At 42.1% G+C, this 13,334-nt stretch overlaps 1 protein-coding gene across 2 annotated transcripts in view; it reads right to left on the bottom strand.

The window, feature by feature from the left end:
* The window catches only part of pir (pirin), a 47,520-nt gene that overhangs the window by 10,642 nt on the left and 23,544 nt on the right, over positions 1–13,334 (bottom strand). For both annotated transcript variants that reach the window (XM_060911268.1, XM_060911269.1), the window contains 2 exons: positions 7,549–7,755; positions 5,824–5,908 (listed from right to left, as the gene is read on the bottom strand). In XM_060911268.1, coding sequence (XP_060767251.1) covers positions 5,824–5,908; positions 7,549–7,755 — 292 coding nt within the window. The remainder of the gene's footprint in view (positions 1–5,823; positions 5,909–7,548; positions 7,756–13,334) is intronic.

Here is a 13,334-nt window from a genome sequence, read left to right as displayed (position 1 = left end):
GGACGTGCAGTAGAGGCAGCAGGTTCCAGTTAAAATGCAAGAAAAACACTTTCTCATCCCTACTAGTTACTGGCTCACCGAGAGAAGTCAACAGAATGTTTGTGTTCCAGCAATGCGAGGCTGAACACAGGCGAGGAGAGAAAGGGCGGCCGCTGGAATGCCGACACACTACAAGCTAATATAACGTTTACTAAGCTAAGACCTGTCACTTTACTCACGAACACCCACCAAGATACCATAACTGCGTTTGTAAACTTAACCTGACTCAGAAAAGAGAATGCCGCATATGGTTCGGGGGGGGGGGGGGGGGGGGGGGATTCCACTCCTGACAAACGAACGAGAGCCCGCAATTTACTAACGGTGTCGAAGTCAGAGCTCTGATTGCTGTGTGCTTGGAGCGCCCTGAGTGGCAGTTTATTAGGTGGACAAAGTAATATAAGTAATATAAAGACTGGCGCAATGAAATGCAAGTAACGAGACTATTATAAACGTAACGAAGTAAAAGAAAATGCTTGAAAATGTAACGAGTAGAGATAAAAAGTAGGTTGAAAAATTATTACTCCAGTAAAGTAGAAAGTACCAAAATTTCTACTTAAGTAAAGTAACGAAGTATTTGTACTTCGTTACTTGACACCTCTGCCTAAATATAATGCACATGAAATGACACTCCTCACCTCAACATGTCCTTTACAATCATTTAAGCCACCATGGGCAATGCTGAAATCACTGCTGAAAACAGTACATCGCGCGAAACTGTCATTATTTTCTACCCTTATTAGACAGGGAGATTCTTTTGTGTAATCTGAGCTGAAGTGGGTTTTGTACTTTCGTTTTTTGGGGCGCGCGCCCTCTCTCTGCTATGCCGGTCCTGTAGGCTGCACTGACTCAACTGAAAGCTTCGGTCCTCGAGAAAAGGGATAAAAGCCCGCCCACACTGAAAGCTGATTGGCTTATTTTGCTGAGTAACCCAATCAGGATGCTCTTTGTCTGGCATGTGCTACATGAACAGGCACACAGGCAGTGTTGCCACATTGGGTGGTTTTAAGTGCATTTTGGCGGGTTTTGAACATATTTTGGGATGTAAACCGTCAGCAATATCTGGCACCACTGCACACAGTCTCCCTCGCGCGCGCACATTCTAAGATGCGTGATGCAGACCTTAATGTTGCGCGCGCACGCTCTTGCTCGCTTCTATCAATATGCAGGAGACTCCCGGAAGTTCTGGGAGACTTGGGATGTCTGCGTTATAAGGTGACCACAGATCGTTAATCATACCCCCCCCCGAAAATTTCTCAACGGATTTACATCGATCTCAAAAACGATCATTTTGGTCTGAAAAAGTCGGAAATCCGCCGATCAGCGGAAAATTCTCATCCCTGACATTGACATTGCCCCTGCTCTATAAATCACCACCTTCAAGCTCAAATAAAGTTTGCAGCTGTCCATATAGACAAAAGCCTTCTGGAGGAAAGTTTTATGGTCAGATGAGAGAAAGATTGAGTTTGGCCACAATGACCAGAGGTACAGAGGAACACTGTAGCAACTGTTAAAGCATATAACACAGAGCCATGGCCTCACTTTTGTTTATAAATGCCTTGAGACCTCAAGAATGGTACAGGAATAGTTTTAAGCATTAACAATAAATCTAATATAGCAATTTTTATGATTAAAGTGATTCATATAGGTAGCGGTCTCAGTGAATGGCGTTGACGTCCGTAACGTCATAACAGGAAGTCTATCGGTCTCATCGCCACTTCCGCTATACTAAAATACAGAGCTCACTGCAACTCCGATCCTTCATTTTGAACTAATTTATCGCCATGCCACGTAGATGTGTTTTTGGCCGGTGCAGCAACACAACAGAAGCTGGATTTATGTTGCATTCATGGCCCAAGAATGTTCAAACTGCAAAGATTTGGACACGTCTTGTGAGTTCACGGGCACGCTGGGCAGCTACGAAGTGGTCTCTTCTCTGCTCTGCACATTTTACTGAAGACTCGTACGAGACCTCTGATCTGTTGAGGAGCGTTGGCTATAAGCCTGTATTGAAAGAGGGTGCAGTACCAACAATTAAAGAAAAAGAAAACTACAAGTATTTTATTTATTTATTTTTTTAAAGGAAAGTAAGTTCAGTTGCACCAGTCCTCTCGGAGTGAGCCGAGGGTTGTTGCTAAGACCGGGACGGGACATATCGCTCAGGCAGTGACCTCCCTGCAGTTGTTGCTAAAACCGGTCACATCCCGTTCCATCCAGAGTTTTAGTAATTGCCTGAGCCCAGCAGTAATGGCGGACTACACAGTATGAAGGTTCTAAACTGGATTATTGCTGCTATCTCTCCCTTATGTGGAAGAAGTGAATGAACGGAAAACTGAACAAACAACTGAAAGTCAGATTGTTTCAAAAACAATCGGCCTTCAAGAAGCAAGAACACAGATGGGTAAGCTCCGACTCATTTGGATTTAAAAAAATAAAAAAAATTGTTTACCTGCATTTAGATTAATACATATAACTTGTATTGTGTATTTAAGTTACCGGCATAAGACTATTTAATTTGCTTCAGAATGTTGTCTCAGTTCATCTGATTATTTAATTAGCCTTTTACATTTTATCAGTGAAAATGTATACATGTACATGTATGTTGCATAAGTTATAACACCTATCCTGTTTTAATGAGGGTCAATCCACAATCAATGAAGTCAAATCAGTCTTAGTTGAGCAAATTGGTAACATTATTTCTTACTTTCACCATAAATTTTTATTTATATATGACTTTGGTCTATGGACCCTTTTCACGTGACGTCACGACAAACGCGGCCGCCATTTTGGACATGTACTACCAGTAGTTTACCACAGCCAACATTGAGGAACGGCAGCAAAGAAAGTGTTTATTTTCAGCAAGACTTCCATCATGCCACTATGTTGTTGTGCACCTGGATGTAGTAACCATCAACAAACAAGGCAAGGGTTATCATTTTATCGGATCCCGGTAGATGCTGACTGACGGAGAAGATGGATAGTGGCATACCAACGCTTGTGTAGTGACCACTTTGTTGGAGGTAAGACGAATAAAATTAGCCAGAAAAGGCATTACATTGCTGTTAACATTCCATTCTAGTTTACTGTAATTATGATCTGGCAGCTATTTACACCGGATCCAGTGTAAATAGCTGCCGGAGCCAACGTCCGAGGTTCTGGAGCGCGCTCGCTCGCGGCCCGGCCAGAGCCAGCGCGCTCGCTCGCGGCCCGGCCGGAGCCAGCGCGCTCCGGAACCTCGGACGTTGGCTCCGGCAGCTATTTACACTGGATCCGGTGTAAATAGCTGCCAGATCATAATTACAGTAAACTAGTAAATACAGTTTTCTGCATCTTGCTCCTTTTTCTTTTATGTTTGTCGCCTTCCTCGCATTCAAACCGATTTGAGCCGAAGTCCACTACATGTCCAAAATGGCGGTTGCGTTTACGAAGGTCACGTGACTGAAAAGGGTCTATAGCTGTAAAAGGCCTCGGCCTTAAAACCGATTCCTGCTGTGATGTCACACACTCAGGGCTGGCTGGCTCAGCAGGGCAGCTAGGATGCCAACTTTGCGGTCGATTTTAACTCTCAAAAATATTTTTTTTCTTCCCAATTATGCAGCATACAAGAGTGAAGGATGGAGATACTATCCACTCATTTATTTAAAAATAAAGGTTCTGCGTATCTCCTTTAAGCATGATGGTGGTAACATCATGCTCTCTGGGGCTGTTTTGCTGCAAGTGGAACTGGAGGATTGCATAAACTGGATGGAATAATGAAGGAGGACTACTTCAGAATTTGTCAGCATAACCTCAAACCATTAGAAACTTGGACACAATTGGGTGTTCCAACAGGACAATGACCCCAAAAACACATCAAAGCTGATTGTGGAGTGGACAAAGCAGGCTAACATTAAGCCTAAACCAAGTCCTGACCTCAACCTAACAAAAATACGTGGCCTGTGCTTAAAAGTCAGATCTGTGCCAGGAAACACACAAGTTTAACTGATCTCTACCAATTCTAATTTAAAAAAAAAAAAAAAATCTACATTGTACAAATATTCTGCCACAGAAAAAAAAAAACCAAACAACAATATTGCCATTACATTCATGTTCATGATGACATGTACTGTATATGTCTGTGTTTGTAAACTTCTGACCACAACTATATGTATATGAGTGATTCCACGCTTATGGGTACTGAAATGGGGACATGAACTTATTTTTAAAAATTCACCTAAAACCATTTCTTTTTTTACCATCAGGTCACAAAACATGTAATCTTTAATGAATGATATGTTAAAAGATAACTTTAATTTTCTGAGATGTAATAAAAACATATTTATATGCCAAAGTCAGAACGTAACAGAAGTGTTGTGGACATATATATTCTCAATTTTAACAATGTAGAATTACTTTTTGAAACATAGGAAGGTGATGTTTTAGCAAATATAATTAATAAACATGTGTAGTAGAATAAACATACACATTCTTTCAATAAGATTAACATGGTATATAGCTAGATTGTAATTAATCTGTAACAGACGCGAGATGGACAATCGTAACAGAAGTAATGTAACAGACATCATTTTGGAACTCATAGGCTTGACTTTGGCATATAAATATGTTTTTATTACATCTCAGAAAATTAAAGTTATCTTTTAACATATCATTCATTAAAGATTACATGTTTTGTGACCTGATGGTAAAAAAAAGAAATGGTTTTAGGTGAATTTTTAAAAATAAGTTCATGTCCCCATTTCAGTACCCATAAGCGTGGAATCACTCATATAGTATAAAATAGACAAACTTTTTTTAATGTCTTGTGGTTAATTCGTTTAAACTCACACAGAAAATGACAGAAATTTAAGTTAAAAAAAAAAAAATTAAGTTAAGCTAAAAGTTAAAAAATTCCATTTAAACATTTTCAGTGCATTAATTCTCTGATAATAAAGATACTTATTTAAACAAAACCATTCGTCACAGTAATTGACAGCTCTAAGGGTGCCATTAATTTTGGAGCTAACTGTAATTCCAGTTTGACCTCTAATATACAAGATTCTTTCTGTAACAGTCTTCAGTTACTGGGCATTGCAAGTCCAACAATCAGGGTCCTGTGTATGAATAATTTCCCAGACTTTCATGAATGCTCCCTTTAGAATGACCTTCAGGATCGAGCTTACACTCATAGCGTGAGTACTCTGGAAATTCCAGAGAAAAAAATGAAAACCACAACCTAAGACAACTGCTCATTTCCCTACAGCTGCTTTTGTCCAAATGTAGACGTGTCGTGCAATACAGTCGTTATTGTTAAAAAAAAATTAAAAAGGCAGGCCATCCAGAGGTATATGATCATCAGTAAGCATGACTATCTGAGTCAAGCTTTGGAAACACTCATAGCTGACTCATAACTATGAACTGTAGTAAGAACCAAACTGACATATTCGAGGAAACACTGTTTTGACGGCGCTCAGGAAATGGGATAGTTGTTTGTCTATTCAGAGTGAAAGTGTCAGTGTATGAGGCATGTTGGACACAGTCGTTTTGTGGTTATGACAATCATTAAACGAGAGAAAGTAAGGGTTTAAGGAGAGGAACCATGTTCAGAGCTTCCTTCCTCATGTATAAAGTTTCATCTCATTTGTCTGACGAAACTCTAATGGTCCTACTGAAGAGACATCCATGAATACAGAACAGCTGGTACCACTTTCATGAGATCTGTATTTACTGCCAGGGGTATATTAGACCAAACATCACAGTTGCTGTTGCAACTTATTCATTTCTTCTATCAATACAGACACTAATTCTTACCCAAAGGTATTAGCTGCACATGGTTCGCGCCCTCACTGAGTCGGATGTCAAGATAAACCATCGGAGTTCTGCTGTAGATTTTTGACTAAAAAAGAGAAAACAATAAGCTATTAATAAATTGTTGCAAATATAATTCCAAATAACCCATTTCCAGGATCAGTCTTCTAGATGTTCTTATCACCCTGTTGTAAAATGCTCACTAATGCTCACTAATCTGCCGGTCAATCTCCCTAAACCATAATATCATCCATCCATCTTCTACCACTCATCCTCCCCTAGGAGGCATCCTAGACAGATACCTGAACCACCTCAGCTGGCTCCTTGCGATGTGAAGGCTACTTTGAGCCCCTCCCAAACAGCCAAGCTTCTCACTCTAAGGCTGAGCCCAAACATCCTGCGAAGGAAGCTCATTTGCAGATGCAGGCAGCAGAATCTTGTTCTTTCGGTCATGATGCAGAGCTCATGACAATAGGTGAGGGCAGGAACGTAGATTGACCTATAAATAAAAAGCTTCGCCTTATGGCTCAGCTTTCTCTTCACCACAACAGATCGGTTGAGCGTCAACGTGACTGCTGATGCCACACCAATCCACCTGTCAATCTCCCATTCATTTTTCCATTGTGAACAAAACCCCAAGATATTTAAATTCCTCCACCTGAGGCAGTGACCTACCCCCAACCTGGAGAGAGCATTCCACCCTTTTCCAGCTGAGGACCATGGCCTCTGATTTGGAGGTGCCGATTCTCATCCCAGCTGCTTCATACTTGGCTGCAAACAGTCCCAGGGCACGCTGGAGGTCACAGTTTGATGATGCCAAAAGGACCACATCATCTGCAAAAAGCAACAATGCGATCCTGATGCCCCCAAACCGGACACCTTCCACCCCGACTGCACTAAGAAATTCCGTTCATAAAAAAATTAGACTGAACTGGAGACAAAGGGCAGCCCTGGTGGAGTCCAACCCCCCACCGAAAACAAGTCTGACTTACTACCTGCAATGTGAACCAAGCTATAAGAAAACCCACACCTGCTTGCCACCTCTCACCGAGGGCAACTCCAGAATAAAGTAGAGTCCAGCCTCTCTCTAGGAGTTTGGTTCCAGAGCCCATTCTGTGCATTGAGGTGAGCCCAACTATATCTAGCTGGTATGTGTCTACCTCCTGCACCAGCTCAGGCTCCTCTCCCACCATAGTTTTCAGTCCATGTTCCAAGAGCCAGTTTTGTCAGCTGGGGATTGGACTGCCAAGGCATCCGTCTAATACTGCCACCTAATTCCAATCCATAATACCACCACCATATGGACGATGCACTAGAAGTACTTTTCATCACAAACTGTTCCATTTCTTAACAGATCTGGTAACTGGAGTTAAAGACCAACAGTGAGCGTCTGGTTTCAGGCAACACTTGGCTGACCTAATTGAGCTCTAGTCCTGGGTCACTTCCACTAGTTTCTGCCCTGGGGTACACAGACTCAACCACAATTCACATTACATTTAAAACATAAAAACACTACTTCCATCCCCTTACAGTCTGCTCCCAATTTCCTGCTTTTGTCTGAAAAGTGTGTGGAGGGGGGGTTGGCTGATGAAGTCCTGACACCTGCAATTTCTTGAATAAACTCAAGTCAAAGAGAGCCATTATGGACAATCTTTCCGGACCCAAATTAGGTCTTTATAAATTATAAACTGAGTAGTCACATGATTCAAGGGTGACTACGATCCTCACCTTCATCCCTAGGCTTTCTCCCGAAATCACAGCCACTGTCACACCATCTTTGCTAGGCTTGGGAACCTGTCTGCTCTTCAGTTCCTGGTACTGAGGCTCCACCATTTTATCTGCTTTTCGCAGGTTCACCCAAAGCTGAAGGCCCCGCATAGGCTCATCTGATACAGGCATCTCTGCATGAACCACACCTCGTCCTGCAGTCATCCACTGCCACCACACACACACACACACACACACACACACGTTAAGTCAAGCTTGTTTGTATAGCACTTTTAACAGACATTGTTCCAAAGCAGCTTTACAAAATCTGAATGACCCAAGACATGAGCCAATTTTATCCCTAATCTATCCCCAATGAGCAAGCCCGTGGCGACGGTGGCAAGGAAAAACTCCCCCAGACAACACGAGGAAGAAACCTCGAGAGGAACCAGACCCAAAAGGGAACCCATCCTCACCTAGACAACAAGACAATAACATTAACAGTTTTAACATGAAGTCAGTTTTGTTGATGTTATAACTCTTCATTAATGGAAACTTGAGTGCAAAACTGCGTGTGCGTGCATGAGTGCGTGTGTGTATAGGGGCAGCACGGTGGTGTAGTGGTTAGCGCTGTCACCTCACAGCAAGAAGGTCCGGGTTCGAGCCCCGTGGCCAACGAGGGCCTTTCTGTACAGAGTTTGCATGTTCTCCCCGTGTCGGCGTGGGTTTCCTCCGGGTGCTCCGGTTTCACCCACAGTCCAAAGACATGCAGGTTAGGTTAACTGGTGACTCTAAATTGACCGTAGGTGTTAATGTGAATGATTGTCTGTGTCTATTTGTCAGCCTTGTGATGACCTGGCGACTTGTCCAGGGTGTACCCCGCCTTTGGCCTGTAGTCAACTGTGGTAGGCTCCAGCTTGCCTGTGACTCTGTAGAACAGGATAAAGCGGCTAGAGATAACGAGATGAGATTTTATATTTTTATATAATATATACACACACGGGCAGCACGGTAGTGTAGTGGTTAACGCTGTCGCCTCACAGCAAGAAGGTCCGGGTTCGAGCCCCGGGGCCGGCGAGGGCCTTTCTATGCGGAGTTTGCATGTTCTCCCCATGTCCGCGTGGGTTTCCTCTGGGTGCTCCGGTTTCCCCCACAGTCCAAAGACATGCAGGTTAGGTTAACTGGTGACTCTAAATTGACCGTAGGTGTGAATGTGAGTGTGAATGGTTGTCTATGTGTCAGCCCTGTGATGACCTGGTGACTTGTCCAGGGTGTACCCCGCCTTTCACCCGTAGTCAGCTGGGATAGGCTCCAGCTTGCCTGCGACCCTGTAGAAGGATAAAGCAGCTAGAGATGATGAGAATGAGATGAGATATATACACACACACCCATGTAGACACTATATACAGTAGCATGCAAAAGTTTGGGCACCCTTACTGAAAATGTCTGTTACTGTGAATAGTTAAGTGAGCAGAAGATGAACTGATCACCAAAAGGCATAAAAGGTAAAGACGATACATTTCTTTTCAGCGTTTTCTGCAAGATTTGTGTATTATTTTTGTTTTGTACAATTGGAGAGTGAAAAAAGAAAAGTAACACCATGCGAAAGTTTGGGCACCCCAATACATTTGAGTTCTCAGGTAACTTTTACCAAGGTTCCAGACCTTAATTAGCTTATTGAGCCGTGACTTGTTCAAATTCTTCATTAGGAAAGATCAGATGATGCAGATTTCAAAGCTGTATAAATTCTCTGACTCCTCAAACTTGTCCCTAAAATCAACAGCCATGGGCTGCTCTAAGCAACTCCCTAGCATTCTGAAAAATAAAATAATTGATGCTCACAAAGCAGGAGAAGGCTACAAGAACATAGCAAAGTGTTTTCAGGTAGCTGTTTCCTCAGATTGTAATGTTATTAAGAAATGGCAATTAACAGAAACAGTGGAGATCAAGGTGAGGTCTGGAAGATGAAGAAAACTTTCTGAAAGAACTGCTCGTTGGATTGCTAGAAAGGCAAATAAAAACCTGTTTGACTGCAAAAGACCTTAAGAAAGATTTAGCAGACTGTGGAGTGGTGGTGCACTGTTCTACTATGCAGCGACACCTGAACAAATATGACCTTCATGGGAGAGTCATCAGAAGAAAACCATTCCTGCGTCCTAGCCACAAAATTCAGCATCTGAAGTTTGCAAATGAACATCAAAATAAGGCTACATCCACACGACAACGGCGAGATGTTATTTAAAAATATATCGCGTCCAAATGGGCAACGATCAGTAAAATATCAGGTCCATATGGCAACGCAACGCTTGCTGAAAACGATGCAATACACATGCCACACCTCTAGGGGCGCTGTAAGACGGCCCCTTCGGAGACACCAGAACAATAGAAGTAGTAAGGACGCATGCGCATAAACTATTATGCGCGAGACTTCATATTAGCCACAAAGTCAGGAAAATCTGTTCGTAAAATTACATTATAATGACCAAATACAATGAAAAGTATTTTTCCAGTCTCACCTGTGAAAGGTAATCCCATGTGATCTCGTTTGGACGGCAAACCTGTTGGTACAGTTAAACGCAGCTAATCTTTATTCTCCGCTTTGACCTTTCCAATATGGCGGCGAGGATGACGTATGATTCTACGCAGAAGGCGGCGTCTTTAATGGTCCGGAATAAATTGAATACTACACGTTGATGGATTAATTTGCTCCTCTATGCCCTTTTTGAGGAATGTACTGTAGGACTAAAACCAACATCTGAAGAGGTGAGATCGCTCCTTTTTTCCCCTATTTTTGCTGGCGGGATTGACTCTGCCCTAAGGGCTATTCTCTCTCTCTCACTTTGCACCATTACACAATAAATATTCACAGTGAAAATATTTTGTAAGCGCGTTTCATGAACCAAGTTATAGGATTTGTTGACAACTCGCATCGCATCGCAATGAGAAGATCATTGGCACTACTGGTGTTAAGAATCAGACCATTTCATAAATGAATATTTTGCTGTAGAGCTGCAGTGTTTGTACAATTGCATGTTTTTGCTTCACTATTACTGTCACTATTCTGCTTCTTGCATTACTACTGTGAACTAACACTGAACATAATAATAATAATATCCAAGCTCGTGTTTCACTCTCACTAGTGCTCTGTAAGGCTTTTTCCTGGTGATATCCTGGTGATATTCATTACACTTCTACCCGGCGTGAAGCACTCACAGTCATGTGGTTGTGACGGCATCGTAAACAAATCCGTTCTACTCATCCAGACGACTTCACAACGGCAACGTTGCCAGATCTTTCCACTCTGGAACCCATTCTCAAAAAGATTGCGTTTTGGGCACCCAAAACGCCGGTGCCGTGTGGACGCCAGGCCTAAACGATAAGCAATTGTATCGGAGTCACCTGAATCCGTTGCCGTGTGGACAGGGCCCAAGTCTGATGCATTTTGGAAACAAGTCCTGTGGACTAATGAAATCAAAATAGAACTATTTGGCCACAATGTGCAAAGCTATGTTTGGAGAAAAAAAAAAAAAAAAAGGGTGCCAAATTCCAGGAAAAAAAACACCTCTCCAACTCTGAAGCATGCGTGTGGATTGATCATGCTTTGGGGTTGTGTTGCAGCCGGTGGCACAGGACACATTTCATTGGTCGAGGGAAGCATGGATTCGAATAAATACCAGCAAATTCTGGAAGCAAACATCACACCATCTGTAAAAAAGTTGAAGTTAAAAAGAGGATGGGTCCTACAATAAGACGATGATCCAAAACACACCTCAAAATCTACAATGGAATCCCAGATAGCAAATGATGTTATTTCAATGTTGATATTTGGTCAAGATGGTTGATTTACAGTTATAGTTGAACACTGATGGTGGATCAACCATTAAATCAACCACTGATAAAATAAAGTTGAAAAAATGTGTTCGAATCAATGTAATGGTTGAAGGAAACATTTGATCAATGTTGAATACATGTTGATTTTGTTGTCATCATACACTGCACCACTGGACGGGAGCCTGGGGTGCACTCTGGGCGAGACCATTTTGTGTGTGTGTGTGGGGGGGGGGGGGGGGGGGGGGGGGTTTCCTATATTTCACTGAATTTCATTTATTTAATTTAGAATTTTAATAGAGCACAAGGAACTATGAAGAATAGATTATTATTTATGGTTATGTGCAAATCGTGTGTGTGCAACATGTAAGGAAAAAACGAACAGAAAATTCTACTGTACCGGCCGCTATTTGGAATGGTCCAAATAACCGTCTCTCAGAAGAACTTTCAGAAGAGCTCGAGCTCTGTTGACGACGAGACTTGCGACCATAGACTGTCCGTGCTTGCGACTGAAGAAATTTGCTTCAACAACACTGGCCAGTTCTCCTCTTTGTGGTAGTGTGGTTAAAAATAGTGGTTAAGTGAACATGTGCTTGTACACATGGTACTCTGATGGACAAGAACCCCATCCCACCTCACGCCCAGTGTTCCTGGCATAGGCTCCAGATTCACCACCATACTGAGTAGGATAAAACAGTGACTGAGGATTACTATACAGACTTATTATGACATGTTATGTATTCTCATCATCTCTAGCCACTTTATCCTTCTACAGGGTTGCAGGCAAGCTGGAGCCTATCCCAGCTGACTATGGGCGAAAGGCGGGGTATCTACACCCTGGACAAGTCGCCAGGTCATCACAGGGCTGACACATAGACACAGACAACCATTCACACTCACATTCACACCTATGGTCAATTTAGAGTCACCAGTTAACCTAACCTGCATGTCTTTGGACTGTGGGGGAAACCGGAGCAAATATTCAAATATTTTGTTCGTCAGGCAGTTATTTGAATTGTACAGTAAGTTTCTATTTAGATGATGGTTGAATCACTATTGATTCAATGCTGATAGGGTTGAAAATTCAACGTTGATTCAACCCAAATTCAAGAGGACACTTTCAATATCATTTCAACATTATTTCAATGTTTTCTGCCAAACGCTATTTCAATGTTGATTCAACTGATTTTTGCTATCTGGGATACATCAAGAGGCACAAGCTGAAGGTTTTGCCATGGCCCTCACAGTCCCCTGACCTAAACATCATTGAAAATCTGTGGATAGATCTCAAAAGAGCAGTGCATGCAAGACAACCCAAGAAACTTGTAGAACTGGAAGCCTTTTGCAAGGACGAATGCAAGGACGAATCCCCCAGGTAAGAACTGAAAGATTATTAGCTGGCTACAAAAAGTGTTTACAAGCTGTGATACTTGCCAAAGGGTGGGTTACTAGGTACTAACCATGCAGGGTGCTCAAACTTTTACTTTGGGCCCTTTTCCTTTTTTGTCATTTTGAAAATGTAAAAGATGAAAATAAAAAAAATTGTTTTTGCTTAAAATATAAAGGGAATGAGTCATCTTTAACTTTATGCCTTTTGGAGATCATTTCATCTTCAACTTGCTTAACTGTTCACAGTAACAGCAATTTTGACCAGGGGTGCCCAAACTTTTGCATACTTAAGCTACTGTATTACTAGCTGGATCATGGTGGGTTCCACTACACTTAGGCCAGTCGAGATTCTATATAAAAAGGCATTGAAAATTTTAGATAAGAAACCTATATCATACCATCATTGCAATATTCTAGTGAAGTATAATCTGCTGAGCTTTGATAATTTCTGTAAACTGTCTTACATTTGCTTATTATATAAAATTCTGCATGGCTTGGCATCACCCTGCCTGCAGGAATTCTTTAAATACCGTCAAACACGGATGACACGAGCAGTGGTCAATAAAGACGTAGTGGTTCCATTTAGGAAA

This window comes from Neoarius graeffei, chromosome 27 (genome assembly GCF_027579695.1).
Source record: "Neoarius graeffei isolate fNeoGra1 chromosome 27, fNeoGra1.pri, whole genome shotgun sequence".
NCBI classification, from domain to species: Eukaryota; Metazoa; Chordata; class Actinopteri; order Siluriformes; family Ariidae; genus Neoarius; species Neoarius graeffei.
The sequence above is the reverse complement of the archived record's forward strand: the minus strand, read 5'-3'. Positions and strand labels throughout refer to the sequence as shown.